Source organism: Ochlerotatus camptorhynchus, unplaced genomic scaffold (genome assembly GCF_037179485.1).
Source record: "Ochlerotatus camptorhynchus isolate MF236.1 unplaced genomic scaffold, CSIRO-AGI_Acam_v1.1 ptg000248l, whole genome shotgun sequence".
NCBI classification, from domain to species: domain Eukaryota; kingdom Metazoa; phylum Arthropoda; class Insecta; order Diptera; family Culicidae; genus Ochlerotatus; species Ochlerotatus camptorhynchus.
This window is the reverse complement of record NW_027040738.1, coordinates 1,903,817-1,926,035: the sequence shown is the minus strand read 5'-3', so window position 1 is coordinate 1,926,035 and position 22,219 is coordinate 1,903,817. Positions and strand designations below refer to the sequence as shown.

At 39.8% G+C, this 22,219-nt stretch overlaps 1 protein-coding gene across 1 annotated transcript in view; it reads right to left on the bottom strand.

Annotated features, from left to right (window-relative positions):
• LOC135704822 (GATA zinc finger domain-containing protein 10-like) overlaps positions 1–22,219 on the bottom strand; it is a 62,450-nt gene that overhangs the window by 36,553 nt on the left and 3,678 nt on the right. Inside the window, exon 2 of the mRNA XM_065226341.1 lies at positions 12,714–12,922. Within this exon, the coding sequence (XP_065082413.1) occupies positions 12,714–12,922 (209 nt within the window). The remainder of the gene's footprint in view (positions 1–12,713; positions 12,923–22,219) is intronic.

The window sequence follows — 22,219 nt, the reverse complement described above, 5'->3', positions numbered from 1 at the left end:
TGCTTTCAAGGCAGTTCTGAGGAATTTTAGATTTCATGTGAAGCCTGATAGTTTTGAGTAGAATTTCAAGAAACCCTGAACTGAATTAAAAATACATTTTAATGAAAACTCTTAGGAATTTCTGAGGAGCACAACTCCTGCGAACCACAAAGGAAAATTTCAAGGGATTTCTGAGGATAATTCCATAAAGTTTTTAGGAGAAAACAAATTCGGAGCATAAGTCCTTGGATTTTTTTTTGAAAACACTAAAAGGAGGATTACAATTAAATCTGAAAATAACTCCAGGACATCTTCAAAGGAATTCGGAAAATGAATTCAGGAGAGGTCTTCAGAAGAACTAGAAAGTTTCCAAATTTTTCCTGAAGTTAATGAAACTGCCTTGAAGTGCTTTTGTAGTTTGAGAAACTAGCCTGATGCGCACAATACTACTCGTCAAATTCTTAAACTTCCCTGAACTTAATAGGACTTCCTAAAGTTTCCTTAATTTTACTAACGATCATGGATCGCTTCTAAAGGTTTAACAATTCGCTGAAGTTCTCTAAACTGACTTCTCTAATGTTAACGGAACTGCTCTGAGGTTCTCTGTTCTTTCCTGAAATTTTCAAAACTGCTGCAACGTTTTTGCAGTTCTCATGAAGCTTGTTGTGCTGCGCTGAATTTACTTGATCCGTCCTAAAAATGTTTAAGTTTCTGTGAACTTCTGGGAATCAGGGAACTGCTTTAAATTTCCCATTAATTTTCTGAAACTAATGGAACTCACCTCTCCATGAAATTCCTCCAATTTTGGTAGCTTACTAAACTTCTTTCAAATGCACCCGCATTTTGCTAATGCTTATAAAAAAATGCTGAAGTTTGCGGATCTCCCCTTAAGCTCCATAGGTTTCTGTGAAGTTCTCAAAATGTTTCGAAGACCACTGTCCTTCTGTGATTTTTTTCTAAATTTCTTGAACTTTTGTGCTTCCGCAATTTGCATGAAATTTTAACGAAATAATTAATATAGTTCTATGATTTACTAATTTAAAACTACCCTCCCCTTGGCTAGTTTTTTAACCTGGACGTTGGTGGGCGGGCCTAATCTTATGCTTCATAGTGGAGCGTTGGAGACGGTTGGTTTAGGTCCGGCATCGTTGGCTCATGCCGTGACAGAATAGCGTCATGAGCATGCGATGAGGACTACTGAGCTTCCCCTCTCTGATGAACCATTGCATAAGAGAACCAAAGTTCTAGCCTGAAGTGATAGTATCACACTTGTTACTCCTTTATTTGAAAGCCGCGTTGTAGTACGCTTACGTATAGGCACTGACGTTGGGTGCGATACTGGCGGGTTTTGCCGCAAATCACTCTTATTTTATTTATTTTTACGCAGATAGATTTATTTGGGTTTGCAAGGGAATTATACTATTGAAATATTTCAGAAAGTGCCCAACAGTGCTCTTTCTACTTCCGTGACAAGCTTTCGTTGTTGTTTTCATTAAGGTATTACTCAGGGAACAATGTTAAACACCATTTTTGTACATGGTATTGCAACTAATCTTATATGTGCTTCATTTTGATTTGGGATAAGTGTTTGAACTATGGCTCGGGATTTCCACTGTGGCGTGCTTCTATTGTGACATAACCATACGTATTTTTGTGGTGCGACATAGTGGGAACGTGTGAGCGTAGTTGAAGCATATATCCTATGTAATTTAAAAATCAGCTAGGAAACTAACTTCAAAGTGAAGCGTTTTAGTCACTTGAAGGTGTCACCTGGGACGAACTAATATATATTAAATATAGGTCAAAGTCAAAAACAACTTGAAACACATTAAATTTTAGATTACATTCACAAGTGCAGGTACTTAATAAAGCATGGTAGGTAGATTAGAGATTTCAATTATTTATTAAATTAGACTAGAGATATCATAATCATCAAACGAACTTAAATAAGAAAATTTAGACAGCCTAGTAGCATTAAGTGGATTAACAGAAGAGTTAGGATGGGGAGGGTCCGCTTAGGGAGGCAACTAGCCTTTAAAGCAACTGCCAACTAGCCTTTTCATGTATTGTCTGTTTATTTTGATTATTGCTTTAAAATATCAATTTGGTATATATGTGAAAGGATGAATCAGTGGGAGATGGATTTTCGGTTTCTTTACATTTAGCATCACTATGTGTCATTTCCTCAAAACCCCCCAATAACCAGCCTCTTCAATCCCTTCCTTTTCCCATGGCGTTCAAATGGTCCGCATAGACTATTCAGCCATTACCCGTCCTTTATCCTCGGCTTTGGATTGACTTGCGCTCCCATTGCCCCACCAAACGCTGCAACATGAAAATGAAAAATGAAAATGATTTACTAATTTAAAACTTCTTCAATAGTCTAGACTTTCCTGCTGTTATAAAACTGCCTAAACGATTACCGAATTTTTTTAAAAGTTCTATAGACTGTCCTCAATTGATCAGTATATTTTAAGAACTCGCAACTTTGAAGTTTCGTAAATTTTTCTTAAGTATTCTAACCATTATAAACGCTCACTTATTTTACCTAAACTTATCTATGCTTACCAGAAGTTCTCTAAATTGCAAATTTTCTGATCTATATGATCTGATCTATTCAAAATTCCCTTACGATTTCGTTTCAATCAAAAAAATCTTGGAATACCCCATAATTCCGCGGAATTCCTTGTAAGTCGCTGCAAATTTGCTTAAGTTGATGGGATTATGCTATCTCGGAACTTCGCTGAATATCATGAAACTATCTAAATTTATTAGAAGATCTCTGGAATTTCTTGAAGATATAGCTGCTTGCTAAAAGTTATCGCATTTTTTTTTTATTGATTCTCTAATCAACTTAGCCAAATTTTTGCATTTTTTTTTTAAGTTCTTGAAATCTTTATGATATAACACCTATAAATTACTCTTACGTTTTCCGGATGTTCACATAATTTTTATCACGCCTCAGAAATTCTCTAGGAGCTTTGCTGAAGTTTCCGGAACTTCTTTAAGGTTTCTACAACTTCGTTGAAATTATTTTAACTGCCGTTTGATTCTCTGATCTGTCTTGATGTTCTTGAAGCTTCCCTAAAGCTCTCAATTCTATTGAAGGTGAATTTCCCTAAAATTCTCTGGACTTCTGTTAAGTTCCTGAAATATTTCTGAAGTTTTCATAAATTCTCTGAAGGTCTCTGTACTTCCCTGAAATTCTCGGAACATCTTAAGGGTCCTCAATTTTTTCTGAATTTACGATTATAGAAATTAAAGACATGGGAACTGTTCTTGAGATCTGAAATTCCCCAACGATCTCTAGATCTAGCTTTTCTGAGGTGCTTAAAACTTCTTAAAAATTTGCACAATACCCTTCAAGTTTTCTATATTTCTCAAGATCGCTTAACAACTGGGATGTGCTCTGAAATTCTAGGAACTTCATAAAAGTTCCTGAAAATGTTAGTCTGTTTATGGATCTTCACTGAAATTCTCAGCATTTCCTTTCATTCCACAGAACTTCTTCAAACTTCCTACAATGTGTTTGGACTGCAATGAAGATCTCTAATATTTGATAAAGTTAATTGCGAACTTGAAATAAATCATTTATTTGTTTTCCTTAATTCAGACACTTTGAAATTAAATATCTTGAACTTGTACATGGAATTCAAAACTTTTAGATCTTGGACTTACTCAAATGAAGTACGTTTTTTTAACTTTATTAAAATGATAAATTAAGTAAGTGCTAAACTTCAACATTCAATAGATTTTATTGTAAAGCTGTTTCTTTAAAACTGATTGCCATGTTTTAAAAACGTTTGGGTTAATTACTGTTTTTTTTTATCTTCCAAAAAAGCATATTTTGAACGCATTTTAAAAATAGCATGGAATTTATCTATTAAAGTTCTGGAAAACCTAGAAAACTCAGGTAATTTTATTTAGAAAAATGAGAAGACAATTAAACGTCACAAAGCAAAGAATGATCAATCATGAAATAAATTCACTCTAAAAAAGTTGAAAATAGTGTCTGATTACAAGAAAAAGTGACTTTAGTGACTTAACCTTAAAAAAGGAGACTTTTTAGTGACTGGCTTGAAAAAAGTGACCAAGTCACTAAAAAGTGACTCGCTACCAGCCCTGCCTGTCCCAACGATGCCCGGCTGGAGGTGAAAGGCTTCCTGCAGCGTCCCTGAATCGATTTTTAAGATACATATGGGGCTGTTCATAAACTACGTAGACAGTTTTTTGGGGTTCTTGTCCCCCCCCCCTCTACTTGCGACAATGGTCCATACAAAAAAATTTAAATTTATATGGGTCTTGTATAATTTTCAAACCCCCCCCCCCCTAAACTGTCTACGTAGTTTATGAACAGCCCCTATGCTGCTGTGGCGAGGCTGCCTACTGTACGGTTGGTTCTAGCAGTAGCTGTGCATCAAGAATTCCATATACATCAGATGGATGTGAAAACAGCCTTTCTTCACGGCGATATGAAGGAAGAGATGTACATGGTAGTACCCAATGGAATGAAAAAGGAAGCGAATACTGTCTGTAAGTTACGAAAATCGATTGTTGGAATGAGCGCCTCAACGGCGTATTGTTGAAGTTGGGCCTGACCAGATCAAAGCGGGATTACTGCCTCCTCTACGTGTCAATAAAGAAATCCGACGAGGTTTATTTGGTGCTGTACGTGACGATCTCCTTACTGTCGGAAGGTACTTGGAAACCATTCTAAAATTGATACGACGACTGGCCTTGTAATTTGACGGAAAAGACACTTCAATGCTTCAACTGAATCACGAAGGAAAGGGGACTGCAGAACCGTATCGGGAACTTCTTGGAAGCCTGATGACAATTGTTAGGCCAGATCTGTGCTTCCCAATTAGTTACCTGGGAAGATTTCGACAAAACCCGACGGATAACCATTGGCAATCACTCAAACGTATCGTCCTGTATCTGAAGGGTACCAGTAGCATAGGACTGCTTTTCAAGAAAGCTAAATGATCGTAACCGCTTGTTGGATTTATCGACTTAGACTGGGCATCGGATTTGGTGGACCGGAAGTCAATAACTGGCTACATTTTTAAGGTGTTTGGATGTCCTGTATCATGGGCGAGCCGAAAGTTAGCAACGGTATCAACTTCATCTAGTGAGGCAGAATACATCGCATTAAGTGCAGTGGTTTCAGAAGCAATCTGCCTGAGTGGAGGACCTGAAGCAGAAGGAGAAGAGCGATCCAGTGCCAATATTTGAAGATAACAGAGGCTGCATCGGGATGGCAAAGAATGCTGAATCGATTAGAGATCACGTGGCAGCTGGAACCGTTGAGATAAAGCCGATTTCCACAATTGCAACGCACGCCTCGCAGCCTGCGAGATATCGACCACCGAATACGCTTCCTGTCTCTAAAACGAGTGGCTTAAGCGCCACCTCCGAAGAGGACCACTCGTCAAGGTTTGATTTGCCCGGCAAGAAACCCAACCTCAGGGCGGGTTTATGAATGGAAGAGACCGAAATTTAGTTTAAGGTTCTATTTACTTTGATGCATTTTTTTAAAAATAAAAAGCAGTTTCTTTCGACGCATTATTTTAGATTGCAAAAAGCTCGCGTCATTTTGTGTAAAATATCAAAAGGAATCGAATAGTGCGAGCTTTTTGCAATCTGAAATAATGCGTCGGAAAAAACTGCTTTTGAAATTTTCCAAAAAGCATCAAAGTAAATTGAACCTTAAGAGCGATTCAGCAGACTGAAATTCCATGAGGAATTGAGATCCTCACAAATAGAGGCCGCTTCCAACGGTCTTAAGCGAAAGTTGAAGTTAACCGTCGTTCTACCGTAACACAAAGACCCCACTCACATTTATCATCACTGCAGGAACTTTCCCTTTCAGATTTCCTTCCCCGATCCTGACACGTGAGTGCGGAGACAGTTTTCCCAGGCAGTCCAACCTAGAGTAAATTCAACTACAGCAAAAGATTACTACAAAAAAAAAATAACGCAAAATAGAACGACAAAAACGTAAAGAATCTAACCAACAAAAATTAACATTACGGGGAAAGGTTTTACTCTACGAAAACAACATTTATTTCATGGCTAAATAACGGAAATCATTTATGATTCATTCGTATTCCTAACCTAGGTTTATTCATGACTCTTGTTCCTTTCCCATTTTTGTTCGTTTGTTTGCTAGCTCTCCCTAAACGTGTGTGCGGTATCCTGATCTGTTTCTAGCGATTGCTAGCTTAACTTGCTAATTTTCTTCGGGCTCATGTGTTTGTGTGTGTGGAGATTCGCATGCGGTTTTACTCACGGTAGTCATTGTCGTCGCTGCTTAATCCGTGTCGGCACAGAAGCATCCCTTTGTCGGAGTGAGGTCGGCAAAGTAGCAGCCTATTCAAACGGTGGTGGTGTTGCACATTGCACCCCGGACTGATATGGTGCGGAAATTCCCAATCGAACCCTCGAATTGGGTTCTTTAAGGGTATTGAGGTAAATGCATATTCGTAATCTGCATTAAAAATGGAACCCAAACCCAAAATTTCATCAATTTTGGTACATTGGAACTATTTTAAATAAGTACGATTACATTAACAAAAATCACCTGTCACTTTGTATGGGAGCAAGCTGTCAGTTTGTTAGTTTAGTGTCAAACAGTGAAGTTATTATTTTGCTTTAAATCTTGATTTAAAAATCAAGATGAATGTATGTGGGTTCGCAAAAAAATATCGCTGTGCTCAGAAAACGAAGCTCTTTCGGATGATGTATAAAAAACAATACATTTTTCAAAATTAAAGAACCCAATTGGTACTGAACCAGCGCCGACTGCCGGTGGCGCAAATGTCAACGAGGGGATCGTCGAAGACTAATAATGTACGTGGGTTCACGTGGTTGACATTGGCGGATTTGGCCAACGCTCTGCCGGAGAACAGTTGAACGGTGTCTCCCTTCCGAATTCTCCCCCGAACCGGGAACCTTGAAGTTGAAGCGTGGGGTCTAGAGAGCGCGATTTATTTCCTCGATTGCGGTGTGCCGAGCAAAGCCATCTATCGCTAGAAGCGAATCGGTGCAAACTCCAATCCGCACAAACGATCTTACACAAAACGATCCTAAACAAAAAGCCGTCGAACGGCTGTTCGACACATTTCAGTTACATCTCCACACAAAAGACACTATTCACCTTACCTTTCTATAAACTTTGCACACACAATAAATGGACCGCACGGTACTTTTTACATATAGTTTGCACTCTACAGGCTAACGGAAAGGAACAAAGATGTAACATTATAATCGGTCTTTTAGACTCCTCACATTTTTAACTTCACATACCACGAAAAACACACCGCGACACTAAGTACTAATTACTCGCACTCCCGCCTCTTCCACGGTTCAAGTCAAAGTGAACGAGTAGAAGTTCCAGATACCAGATAGGCGTGATTTCAACGGTCATCGTGGCCGGAAGTACGTCAAATTACCGAAGTAATTCAACGACTTTTCAAACGATAATTTTCATCATCTTTCTCTCAAGAACATTCAACGCTACATCTCTTTCCTTGTCATGCAATTTCAGTATACTATCTTGCTCCAATCTATTTTCGATTATTCTTTTATAAGAGAGAACGGTTCGGACTCGAACCCCGGACTTTAACGAACAGGTAGCGTATTCGGGTCAAATGGAGTGAATTAGCTGTACGTATCGGGAACTTGTTGGTTTTTGTATGACAAGTGTAACTATATATATATATGTGGACGTACGTTCCTTGGCGGTGAATACATTTATGAATTTAATTGTAAAAGACGAACGTTCATGCAATATACTTAAATGTGAAAATTGTATAATAGGAACTCTGTGCAAATAAATAACTAAATAATTAAATGGAAAAGCGTACTTGTTACACAATTGACCAAGAAGCTGATTTATTCACCAAAATCGTTTCCAGGATCTTCGAGCAAGAATTGGCCCCATTGATTGAGAGGGGGTGTTGAGAAACGAAGCAATCATTGGATGAAGCCAGCGATCATAGCAGCCTATGAAGATGTTGGAACTATAATTTTATTCATTCCCTGTCAAGCAGCCAAGCTGAATAGACCTATTTAATAAAGTGTTTTCGTTGCTTGAATTACTTGTTTCACTGCGTATTTGAAGAAACCTAAACAATAACTTTCATTACTCTTTGTTCTCTTTTCTTTCGAGAAAGATTGCATTTGTAAGATATTCACCCATACCTTTATTATGTGCTTTACCGCGTGTGTTCGTAGAATCATGCAAAATAGAATACTGTGACTTTTCTCAAATCAAACGGTTGGTTTCCAATAAGTAGGTGCTTAGTTCAACATTAATTGAAAATTAGGGGGATTCAGTTATTGAATTTCAAAGACAGAGCAAAAGCTCGTATACAGGTTCTCCAACTATTCAATGTTTTGATCATAGTTATAATTACGTTGTCGAAGGTGGTTCAGAATTTAATTTAAATATAATTTGAATTTTCTGCCTCAAGTTGAACGACCTTCTCCAGCGTCCCAATCAGTAGATGGTGCCGCGTTACCTCTGACTGCTTTCATGTTGGTGCGATAGTTGGTGCAGCGGTCTTGGGTCGTTTCGGAGAACTGTCTGTCTGGCGATCCTCATGTGTACATGTACAAGAATTACTCATGTATTTTACAACCTATGTTGATTCATAGCATTGGTTTTTACTGTTGCACAATTTCTCAATAATCGCTTAATTTACTTCCAAGCTGTATTTGTAGAACACGGCTTCGTAATCCCACAAGCACTTCTGAGTAATATCATAGAGGTAACTCTAAGACCAGAAGGTCCCGAAGAAACGAGCTCAACATTTTGTTTCAGCTCTGGTACTATCTTCGATCCCAAGCTAAGCCCCTCGAAATATAGGAAAATCCACTAACCCCTCATTTTATCTGTCAAACTTTCATAGCGAATCAAAACAAACATTGTGTAGTACAAGAATTTCGACTAGAATGGGGTACGTTAATCGATTTGCTTGGGACCAATAGGCTAGTCAAGTAGTCTTAAAATCGTTAGTTTCGTATTGATTGTTGGTAATATTGCGCCTCGAGTAAGATGTTATTTTCGTTGGCAGATGTTAAAGGGCACCGATAAATTACTTTTTCAAGTAGCTTTGATAACCCTGAGGATCCTTCCCAGGTTTACGGATGGCTATGACTTTAGCTAACTTCCAGCACGAGGGGTAGTAATCAAGCTTAAGGCACTGATTTTCATAGAATCTAGAGCTCATATGTTTGAGCTCTAGATTCAAGATGTTATCGAAACCTTGGGCCTTCATGTTTTTGGAAGATTTCATAAAGGCCAACAGTTCGTCAGCTGAAATCTCTGAAACTTCGGGGAAGTTGTTGGGAATCAAATGGAGGTGCAGTCAACCTTTCTACGTTTTCCTTACTTAAGCAATTAGATTATCATTCTATGCCCCTCTTTTTTTCTGTATTTTGCTAACGTAGGTGAAAAAAAAAGCAAAGTCAATAAATGATATTGGCTGGTACCGTTTGGTTGAATGCGACCTAACACTTTTATCATTTTCCAATAGTTAATCATTGATAAACAACTATCCTAATTATACCAAACAAATTTTATAATCGATCTGATTAAAATGGTGTAATTAAAATAGAATTTCATTCAAAAATTACCATTACTATTTCGTCAAACATTTTTTTTTTTCAATTCATTCACATCAGCAAAATATAGAAAAAAGGAGGGGCATAGAATGCTAATCTAAATGTTTAAGTAAGAGAAACGTAGAAAGTTTTACTGCAGTCATCGTTTGACTGCCGAGTGTTCGTTGCGTTGTACACTGAAAACGAAACTAACTCAGTGGTTAACTTTTACTCATTTGTTCGTCACTTTTACTCATTCGTATGGAACATTTTCTTAAAGCGTAAGCTACTCAGCGCATGAGTAGCCTACGCTTTTAAAAATTTCTTCATACGAATGAGTAAAAGTGACTCACTCTCTGACTCTCACTTCTGTAAAGGGTTGAGTTATGAAATTCACTTTATTCCAAAACAATATCCGAAACAACTAACTAGAAAATCGATCAAAAATTTTAGTAGTACGTCAATAATGCGGTCGTGTCTTGTACACCACCCTCCAACTTTTTTACATATGCTGCACAAAAAATACGTTCCAAGCCCCGCCCCTTAGAGAATTTCTCTCCGTTTTTTTATAAATGGGGCGGGACAAAAAGTATATTAGTAGTTTGCTTAACAATAATTTCCTAATTTCCAGGGAACAAGTGAACGTCAAAGCACTAAAAAATGGCCCTGAAACTGATAGTAGATAGCGTTGTTATCTCAAAATTGACGAAAATCCATATGGGACAGATATATGATTTTAGGCAGCATATGGGATTTCTTAACGGGCGTCTGCTGATAAAACAGTATTCGGAATCGATTACATGTCGACGAAATCCGTCGACTAAAAGCTACGAAATACGCAGATTGGTGCACCACAAAAGGCTGACTGAAAGTAAATTGGTACACCCCTCGCGCGCCGCTAGCACGCTTCTAGTGTTGGGAATGACAGTAGTTTGTTTAAACTTCTATAGAGTGGTGCAAGTTTGACCAAAGTAGTCGATCGCGTTCAGAAATAACGTCAAATGGAACACGAAATAAGAAAAACTAATATTGTGCGCAAACACCGGAGTGGTCCGGTTCTAAGCTGGCTAAAGTGCTGAAGATGCCGAAAACAACAGTTTGTCCAGTGCTCAAAACCTACAAGGAAACTCTGAGTGTGGAAAGGAATCAGCGGACCTATGAAAAAACTAGAACCTGGGATCGTCAGCAAGGTGTTGAGGTTTTTCGATCCTAGATGTGGCCAGAAGGTACAACGCCAACTTTCAAACGGTGCGGAACATCCTTGCTAGGGGAGGATACAAGTATTACAAAGCCAGTAAACATCCGAACCGGCACATGGAGCAGAATTCCGTGCTCAAAAAATGTGCAAGGCTTCTTGTACGACCGTGTTTTGACTTTGATCGATGACGAAACATACGTCAAACTCGATTTTAAGCAGCTTCCCGGTGAAAACTTTTACATCGCGACTGGACGTGGCAATGTGCCGGGAAGATTCAAGTTCGTTTTTGTCGACAAGCTCGCGAAGAAGGCCATGATTTGGCAAGCGATTTGCAGTTGTTGCTTGAAAACGGAACCATTCGTCACATCCTCGACGATGACATTTACACAAGTTTACACCGAAGAATGCCTGAAAAAGCGTGTATTGCCGTTCATCCGCAAGCATAGAGGCAAAGTCAAATTTTGGCCCGATTTGACCAGCTGCCACTACTCCAAGGTGGTTCTGGAGTGGTATGCTGCCATCAAGATCGATGTTGTTCCTAAGCAATTTCAAAGCAGCGACTTTGACGAAGGGGTGGGGCGAAATGGAAGAAATGCGCTGATTCCGTGTCCGTTTCCACTGTGCGGGCGCTGATGGGCTCCATCAAGAGGAAGGTTCGAGATTTCGTTCGAACTGAATAAATGTGACCATCTAATGCTGTAACTTTGAAGTTTTAATAAAAGTACTGTCAAGCAACCAATAATGAACTTTTTAAACTTATTGAATCACAAATTACAGGTCTTTTCGTGCGTACCAATTTACTTTTAGTCAGCCTTTAAACTACTGACGAGCAACCCGATGTAAGATGGTGTTTCAAACAGCTGATTTCTGATGATTTAGTCGGCTACCTGATTTCGTCTGCTGTTTACTCAGTTGACACCATTTTAAAATTCCATATACCTACGTCGATGCAACATTTGTCGGATCAAAATCGGTCAACTGTAACAGTTCTCATCTGTCAAATTTGTTATGGGGTATCTGAAAATCCAGCCAAGAAGTCAGCTGGCAGAAACTTTCAGTGCCTCCATGCTGAATAAAATCATCGAATTCAGCTACAGCTAGAAGCTCCGGAAGTCTAGTATCACCCCTTTTTTTCGCACCACAGACGAATTTCAGGTTTTTAATTTTCATATTAAAATTCAAATTAAAAATGAAGCCACGACCAACAACCCAGCTAGTCCAAATAATATCGGTGGTGCCGCGGTGGTCGTGGTCAGTTATTCCTCTTCACTCCACCCAGGTCCGTCAATCACCCTCGAATATCTTCGGCTCTGCACGACATTCACACTCCCTCTGATTCTCCGAGTCATGTGACTTTCCGTGTAACCTCACCCGCCATAACTTTTGTCGTCACACGACTCGCAGAATAGGGGGGAGGGGGGACAGCGTCGTCGGCAATGGTCGCTGAGCTAGGCTAAATCACCATCAAAGTAGAGATATCTCGCAGGTCAGAGATATGCACCAACCGAAATACGTGTGAACTGGAGCCAGTAGCGTCAAACTAAAGTGCGCAGACTGCCGGCAGTGGTCATGTGGGGGTGGACGCAATGCCGTCGCGATAAGCTGCCACCGGGATCGTCATTGACTTTTACGTTGTCGTTCTTCTTCGTCGCGTTGTTCGCATTTATCTTTATTCCGACACCAAAAAATAAAACCACCGAGGCTGATGATCAACACAAGATAGCGCACGGTCGTCGCACAAATGCTTCCACCCCTCTAAAGCAACTCACGGTCACTTAAGGTATTTTAAGGTCTTTGGGTTTCACTACCACCACCACCACCATCACCACTGCTAATCAATACCAACCAAGAACGACTATCGTTCGCTAGATATTGGGAAACACGAAGGGAATTCTAATTCAATTAATTAGCATAACAATTTTCTCACCGTTACCGTTGATGGAGCTGTTGCGTTGCTGTTGCTGCTGTTGTTGTTGTTGGTGTTGCCCGTTGCTGCTATTGCTGTTGATGAGCTGCGAGGCTTCCCGGTGGAATGATGACGACGAAGACGACTGTTGCTCCGGTATCGTGACCCCCGCGCCGGACGAAATTCCCAGCTGCAGATCGGACAGGCTGGAGACTGTTATTTCATCGAAACTGTTGGGAATCGACCATCAGCGGCGGCACCGGGAACGGGAACATGAAACAGAAAGAACGAATCGAAACAAACTGTTGTAAGCTACTAATCGTGCGCAGAGAGAGAGAGAGAGAGTCAGTGTGTATGTGTGTTTGTGTATGTATGCATGGTGGCGAAGAAAACGCATTAACTGTTCGCGAGAGCTATGCGTTTATGCAATTATACAAACTGCGAAGTGGAAGGCAAAAATGCTCAGGTAGGTACCAGCGGCAACAGTGAAAACAGGGGCCCCGGCTGATCCATTCGTGTAAAATCGAGAAAATTTTATTTGGACATAAAAATGATCATCAACGATGCAGGAAGGGAGTTGCCGACGTCGAGCAAGCAACTGTAATGCTTGTTGGCTTTAATTAATGAAGAGGGAACGCCTCCAATTTGGCCATCCATGGCCAATTGGCCCTATCTTAATGCAATCAGGTGCAATGTTTTATGATGCAATTACAAGTCAAATCAAGAAATGATACAACGAGAATTGAATAAACTTTCCTGAGCAATCTTGATAATGCCGCGGATAAACTTGCATGACATACTATGAACATCAGCATTATTTGTATAATATATTATGAGCACATCCATGGTCATACTTGTATAGTTTTCGGATTTGCTCATAATTTATTATACAAATAATTCTCATGTTCATATATTGTCATGCAAGTGTATCCGCGACAATATAGGGCAAATGGATATAATGTCGGCCTAAATGCCCCTAATTTGGACCCATACATCAATTCAGAAATCGACTAAATTTTCAATAGCGACCAAAAAGATCCATTAGTACCGTCCCAATGACGCGTTCATCTAGATACAGTGGCGTCGCGTCCACATGTGCAACCTGTGCACGACACAGGTGGAAATAATCTAAAAAAAATGCGTTTAGATTTTTATAGATTTTACGGTCACATTATAGCTGTACTTCTTTACTCCAGACCACAAGTGACCATGAATACACTATTTTATAGTGTGGCTCAATTAAATCTTCGACCTTGATTTGCTTCAAAAAGGATTCAGTTCAGTTCGGATGGTCTGCCTAATCCCTAATGCATGGATTTCTAAGCATGTCGATATCACTACCATGAAATAACTCGTCAAATCGTGCACCTAAAAGCGAGCTTTTTTGGGTGGCGGTTGGCAAGCTTGTGAATGGTCATATGCCTGATGTAAGCCAAGCAGACCTTCTGAAATAGTCTACACATTTTCCACAATACATGGCGGTTTGTACCTCTAGTTGTAATTGAAACTTTCAGCAGTCACGCATCAAACGGGAGCAACACGGAAACAGCAGTCTGGTACGCTTTGGACGTGTATCATACTTGCAGACCGGTTTGAATGTGTGAGTTTAAATTAGAAGAACATTTCAAGAGCCACATGTGAAAAGGGCATACCAGCTTTTTGTAAACAAACCTTTGTAGGCCCTTTTCTCGCCAACCGAGGGTGGCCCACGCAAACCAACAACATCATCGGGAAGGGTAAACCTATCCGGCGATGTTGATGGTTTGCGTTGGTGTCATATGGGTGGCGAGAAAAGGGCATAAGAATGTTTGTTTACAAAAAGCTTGTATGCCCTTTTCACATGTTTTTCTTGATTTGTGATGTATGGGTGCCTATAGCGTGCATTTCTCGCTGTGCACTTGGATATCTGATTGCAGACAAAGAGAATAATGGAGAAAGAGAGCGCAAAAGCTCGCTCTCACTCTCTTGTCAGTTCTCGATGAACATTTCAAAAGGTCCTATCTGCTTTGATCGATTCTCTTCATCGACTTTCTCTTTTCATAACCACTGCTATGCAAACAGATTTCGCGCTAATTCTACCACATAGTTTGATAACGGAGGTTCTTATCTAGCGTCCAAAACGTCAAATACAACAGGGAAAGGTTTTGCAGCTGAGTTATTAACGAAAGAGAAAGTCGATGAAGAGAATCGATCAAAGCAGATAGGACCATTTGAAATGCTCATCGAGAGTTGTAAATCTCTCAATTACCGATGGTTGCGCCGGTGCGGCTGTCAAAACTTATGCAGGGTGGCAAGTGAATTTCCATTTTAAAATTCCTGGTTTTCCTGGTCAATGATTTAAAAATTTCCTGGTTTTAAAAATCATGTATTTAAAAAACAATTTTGAATAAAAAAAAGTATTAAGGTATCAAGGTTCTTGTGAATGCCCGTGAAATCTTTATCTGATTGTTTGCTGTTAAGAAGCTAGTAGGGAGCCGCGCTACTTCGTCGTATCATGGCGCCTATTTCCGTTCTATGGGCTAAAACTATAATAGCAAAGCGTTTTCACTCATGCTTTTGCAAAAACATCTTTGCTTACAAGATTAATTACGATTGACACTGAAACATTTGCGATAACCCATAAAATGAGCGATTTTAGGGGTGTATGACGAAGAAAAGCTAAGATACGACGGACTAGCGCGGAGCCCTATCTTATGTCTGAAATTTAGAGATCTATAAGCCCCTAAATCTTGAGATTTCTGTTTTTGAAACTGCGATTTTTTAACTTTATTATTGAGATTTTTAGCCAACGGGCTAGCTTATCTCAAGGTGAAATTGCGAAATGTGATATGAATCAGGGTGGCCACAGAATTTTTATTTTGAAATTCCCGGTTTTTTTCCCGGTTTTCCCGGTTAAAACATTAATATTTTCCCGGTTTGCCTCAAACAAAATAAAATGAAAATAACTAAGCAAGTTTTCGACAATTTTCATCCACAAAAACAGAAAACCAAACTCATAGCTGAATCCAGATGAAGATACAAAAATAATAGGAAAATATGTTTATGTTCCATACAAAATGGTCGAATCAGTTTATATTTAAAAAGAAACCTTGTTCGTGCAGGCGACTACTACTGCCTCTACCCTTAACATAAAATAGGTACTGTGCCCACCCATAGATGTCACCACTTATCCCCGTATCATTGTTATAGCTTATTATGTACTGTTCTTGTTATGTTACAGTAAATAAACGTCTGTAGTACTTTTACCTCCGCCATGGCAGGACGGTCAGTAAATCGATCGTAAACAATTAATTTCAACTATCACACAACGTACAAATTGGGTCCTATCCGTGCGCGATCAAACCTTAATGTTACACTTAACTTCCTCAGCTCTTTTAGTTTAACGTCCAAAGCAGCAGCCTCTTTCTCTGCGTCTGCCAAAAGTTTAGCTTTTTTCATTTCCAGCTCTTTTATTGCTTTGTCCGCTCCCCTTTTTCGGCTAGCTTCTTTATCGCTTGCAATCCCCTCAGCTCGCTTTGCATCCAAAAATTCCTGGTACCGACCTCGGGCGTTTCGACAGTACTGAATAAGCTGCTTGTCCACTTGAATGTTGGTCACACCACCAGCCGCTAAAATCGCATCATGTACAGTGCGTTGTGCTACCAGGCTTTCCTCGGATTGATTTACCACCAGGCACTCCTTGTTGACGGAAAATCCGCGCTCCTGGGCTGCATTTCCGTGAGATATTATCAATATCTTCTTGACAAACGATGCCAAATTCGGAAGCTGTTTTCCAGAATCAGCAATTGCCTTCAACCAGAAATGATCGATCCGTGTCTCCTGTCTGCGATATCCTGAAGCAATTAACTTGAAGAAGGCCATCGTGCAAATTTGCGAATATTCATCCTTCACCTTGTCCGCAACAGCTCCAGCCAAATGATCTTTCTCCACCATATGTTCCAAACAAAACTCAAGTCGTTTCTTGGCTACATCTGGGGAGTTTGAAATGACAGATGGACTTAAACAAGAAATATACCTTGTTAGAGCACATCGAAGTGGCGAACGATCGAGGAGTTTCGTCAAAAATGCAACATAATAGTTTTTGCAGTCGTTGCGAAACACCAAGAGTTGTTGTTCAGACATTTTTCCACGGATTCCTTCCGCTTTGATAGCCGCTTTTACAGCAAATCCCACGTCTACTTCAGCTGATGTAAGAAGGTTGTCCTGATTTAAGTCAATCTCCGTTAGCGCTTTAGGTTTCTTTTTAAGGCGGTCTGGCTTCACCACTCTCTGCATCGCATTTTGAACTAGGCTTGTTAGTTCATCGTACAAAAAGGGAGCAAGTGGTGCATCACCCTGAAATTCTTTCAAAAATGGTTCCACATTTGCCGCTGCAGCTACAAAAAAGCTCAATTTAGGTCCAAATAGCTGATCCGATACCGCTTGGGACACCACTGAAAACGCGTTGGAGCTGTAAACCACCTTAAAGCTTGTTGAAATTTTACTGGCTTCACATATGTTCGCAGATGAGGAAGCATATCTAGAGCTCGTTCTGCTACTCGCTGGTTTTCCACCCACCTGACTCCGCAAAATTTGAGCGGCAATATGGTGCTACCAGTAACTGCTATAAAGTCAGCACGTCTTAGGGGAACATCTTTTAGCAGGTAGTACAACGACATCAGAAACTGATCGATCTTCCAGTCCGTTTTCTGCATACCGCTCTTGAACGAATTATGCACTACATGAAGACCGCAACTGCCAATGCTGAGTAGACTGAAGGAACTGCTCTCACGCATCTCTTGCAATTCGAAGGACAGATCGTTAAGGAGTCGCCAGTTCACGTTGGGTCCATCCATAGACACCTGAATAACTTTTTTCAACAGTCCGGGATACCCTAATAAAAATTGTATGGTTAATTTGCTTAACGACGTGTTCTGGGTATCATCCAAACCATTTATGGAATAGTTCAATGATTTGGGTTATCATTCGTTTATGGTTATTTTTTATTAGGGTATGCTTCGAAACACTTCTTGATCCCACTCATCAAGTCAATCGCTCGTGTCGATGATAGGAAAGCTGAGCCTACATATCTTGTCTATACTTTCTGCTTGTCTTCATCCCAAAAATGAATGCTTACATCAAGTTGCTGCCGTTGTGCAATTTTGTTCAGTGTTTCGTCGAATCCAAGGACGACCTCGGAGCAACTTTCAACTTTGGTCAGTAAGATCTTCTTGAAGTAAGGTGCCAGACCGTGTGTGATGAAATAACCAACTTTGGTGCGGCTCATCTCCATCTTCGAAGCAATTTGGCTGTCAGGAAACATCTTCTGGAACAGAGCAACACTGGAACCTGCACTACGGTATGAACCATGGGTGGCCACAGTTTCAAGTGCCCATAAAATTTCAGCGGACGTCACCGAATCGTTTAAAAAATACTATTTCATGACAGCCTGATTGGCGCCTACTGCCACTTCAGATGATGTTGAAGCATTTGTCTGAATTGGATCGACCAAGGTAGTTGTACTCACCTTGGGATCGACAGTCAAACTTGAAGTTGAAGATATGATATTATCATTTGTTGAACGATCTGAAATTTGAGATAGAAGATCAGTATTCAATTCATAGAATTCTTGTATTAAAGTCTCAGCACATGATGAACTTGATTCGATAGCAACCAAAACAATAATCGAAGCTTCGTTGCAAGTTTCAGTGCATTGTGGTATAATCAAGCGTGTTATTTCGGAGCTTACCATTCGTTCCAAATAAGCTGCTGATCGGCAAATTTGAGCAACGTGCTGCAGCCTGATGCTGATGGCCTTTGCTTTTTTCATGACTCCCAAAGGCCACCCTTCCCATCGCATCGAGCAGCAGTCGGAACTTTGGGATCCGGCGCGCTCCATGGATAATCCTTCTCATACCTCGTCGAATATTTTGTAGTCATGGTTATTTGCTCCAACTTTCTCAAATTTCACTACTCTTATTTGATAGTTTTATACTTATAAACACAGATGGAAAACGCGTGTCACTTTTTTCAATGCAAATGCGGTTTTGAACAGGCCAATGCTCGCGAAATGAATGAAAAAAACACGAAGCTTTTTCATTGACGAAGGTTGATAGCTCGTCGTCGGGTCGGTACGTTTCAGAACATACCAATACATGCGAAGAGCCGAACGTGAGGTGAACGAAAAAGCTTTTGAAAGAGAATGTCGAACGAACCCGATCGTGCAACTTTGCTGAATCTTTTTCAGACGCTTGATCGCCGTCGAAAAAAAAAAGCTTTAAGCCGACATTAAGCGGAGCGTTTTTGTTCTGGAGTAACAGCAGATCTGTAGTACCGTACACCCAAATTTTTCAGGGTGTAGCTGTTTGGTGCATGTTTGTTTATAAACGAATGATGCTGAGCTGTCGATAGCTCGCACTTGTTAGCGCTCAGTGTTAGGTACACCACGAAAACGGAATCGGTGTAAGAGAATAAAAGCTGCCATCGCCAGTCAACATCAAGGTGGGACTGATTAGCATTTTCGAATTATATTGAGCAAGTTGGACTGAGAAAGAGTGTGAACTTGTGCATATGCAATTAAATTAAAATAAAATATATTATTTGATTTTTCCCGGTTTTGTTTCGAAATTCCCGGTTTTTTCCCGGTTTTCCCGGTCCATTTCAAATTCCCGGCTTTTTCCCGGTTTTCCCGGTTCTGTGGCTACCCTGTATGAATGAGGACTCTTTAAACAAACCTTTGCTTCTAACAATTTTACTGATTTCCAGTTGGTTTAAATTTTTCCGCAAATTGTCAACGATTAACGATCTTATTTAGCGGAATTTTGATTACAACATGACTGCAACATCACATGATTAAAAGATTTCATAAATAACGCTGGTTTAATAACTCTTATGATTAAAAAGACTGACTGCTGAAGTTCATAGAAACTCCTCAATGTTCGTAGAATTTCCGTGAAGCGTTAAGGTCTTTCCTCAAGGGTTCATTGAAGTTTGTATTGCCTGAATTTTATGGGACTTCCCTGAAGTTCGAATGACTTTTTTTAAGATCTTAGGACTTCCCTGAAGCTCGGAGTTTTTTTTTTAAATTCATAGCACATTCTTAAATATCGTAGAAGTACCACGAAGTTCGTAGAAATTCTCAGAAGTTCGTAAGACTTCCTTCAAGTTCGAAGAACTTTCTCGAAGGTCCGAGGACTTCCCTGACGTTTGAACGACTTAACTGAATATATGAGGACCCTAAATTTAGAAGAGCTTCCCAGAAGTTCATAAGGCTTTAAATATCGAAGGGTTTTTCAAAAGTTTGTGGGTCTTTCCTTAATTTCTTGGAAATTCCCAGAAGTTTGGAGAGCTCTCATGAATTTCGTAGGACTACCTGTAGTTCAATCGACTTCTCGGAAGTTCTAGGAACTTTTTCTGGCTTGGAGAACTATGTTAAGTTCAGAGGGCTTCCCAAGAGTATTGAAGACTTCTCTGATGTGTGTCATAGGATTATCCTTAAGTTTTAAGCAATGCCTAAATGTCGTAGAAGTTACATTAAATCTGTAGAAAATTCTGTAAAATTCGTAGTTATTCCCCAAAGATTAAAGGATTTCCCTGAAGTTCGTAAGACTTCTCTGAAATTCGTAGAACTTCTCTGAAGGTTCGGAAAGATTTCCTGACCGTTGTAGGTCATCACAGTAGTTCACAGGATTTTCCTGAAACTTGTAAGACTTTCCCGAATTTTGTAGAACTTGCATGAAGTTCGAAGGCCTTATCTGAAGTTTTTAGAAATAGAACTTTTTTATTGAACATGTTGAACAGGTACTTCAAAGTAGTTACGCGTCGGCACTGCTTAAGTCTGCTATCAATTAAGCTCAAATCATACATGCAATTCTAGATAGAGCTGGAATTAGGGCGTAACAGCCTTTGTAAACAATGACTTCTCTCGATGATTTCGCGAAAGTCATGACTCTGTCTGGCAAATGGACATCCCCATCTCGAGTAGGGGATGACTTCCCCTACTCGATGGATATGTTGGTTTGCGTAGGCGTGCATTGAATTCCTAGAAATCAACGAGAGAAGGCATTGTTTACAAAGGCTGTTACGCCCTAATTCCAGCTCTATCGAGAATTGATTCGAGAAAAAATTAAATTAAAAATAAATACAAAATATATTTACTAAACTCTCAGGGTAAATTTTAGTTGTGTGAAAGATTTAGCTTGAACAAAATGTTTAATTTTGACCTGATTATTAAAAGAAACTTTGACATACATAAAATTTAAAACCTATTTAATTTATACAAACAAGATTATTTCCTTGGTGGACTTATGACATTCCTGGTTTTTCCCGGTTTTTCCTGGTGAAAATAAATTTCCGACTTTTTCCCGGTTTTCCTGGTTTTCCTGGTTCACTTGCCACCCTGCTTATGAGCTGTCGCTGGTTCATTCTGATAGTGTTGTACTGATGAATAAAGAGTTTATTAATTCAAGTTTGCTACCCAGGGTACTATGAATTTTCTCTAGATTGTGACACTGTTTTGTATCAAAAATGTTCGACGGATATTCTTTATTACACTTCAGTCGAAAGAGTTAAGGCCCACGCAGATTAGATCCGGATCGGCCGGAAAGTGATAGCTAAATCTATTGTCTAACTGCTAAATTTACGTCAACGCAACGCAAACGGATCTAATTTGGGTGGCCCTTTAGCCTTGTGATTCAAGCATTGCATTAGGTCCTAAGTAACATTGGCGGATTCTCTTCGTCGACTTTCTCTTTGTATCTCCACGGTCATGTAAAGACATTTCCATGTATTTTCAGCACACAGATCTGTAAAAGAAGCTTCACAAATTCAGATCGAGCTTGGCCGAGATTTTTTTTTTATGATTTTCGCATTTAAATGTTTGCTCATTGCTAAATTTACCAAAATATAGTTACATCCAAGCAAATATAGATTGAAAATTGGAGAATGTAAAAATTAAGCAAACTAATTATAACATGGCGGCGGCATAAAAGTTGTTTTGCTTTCAAGAAATCCTTAACAAAATTCATAAGGTTTTAAAATGGCTTTTGTGAAGAAAACTTGCAAACTGAATTGTATTTATCTAAAGCCATTTTGCTTGATCCTAACCCGTTCAGATTTATGGCAGCATTTATGGAGGCAAAGTTGTCTGCAAAAAGTTAAACGTCACAGTTTGTTTATCTTTCGATAGTTGCGGTGTGGGATCCATCTTCCAGGCGGTTTTCTCCCGATGGATTGTGAGCAGTTACTCCGATAGTTTGCGATACTGTTTTACAACATTTCGCATTTCGAACAGCTGGAAGCGCAATCTTTCCCGAAAAAGATCCCCTTCTTCCGGACGGTCACAGAAGTGCACCATCCAACGATGCAGGGATGTACGCTTGAATGAAATTTTCGAAGAGTTGATTCTTTCGCCGAATAAAATCGCTGCTATGGATCGGAAGCCAACTAATCACCGCTAACAAACAGTTTCACTGGTTTGCCGTTGGTTGTCATCGATTCGCAAGATCTGGAGAAGACTGGTATGTTTTTAAACTTCCCACGCTCACTTT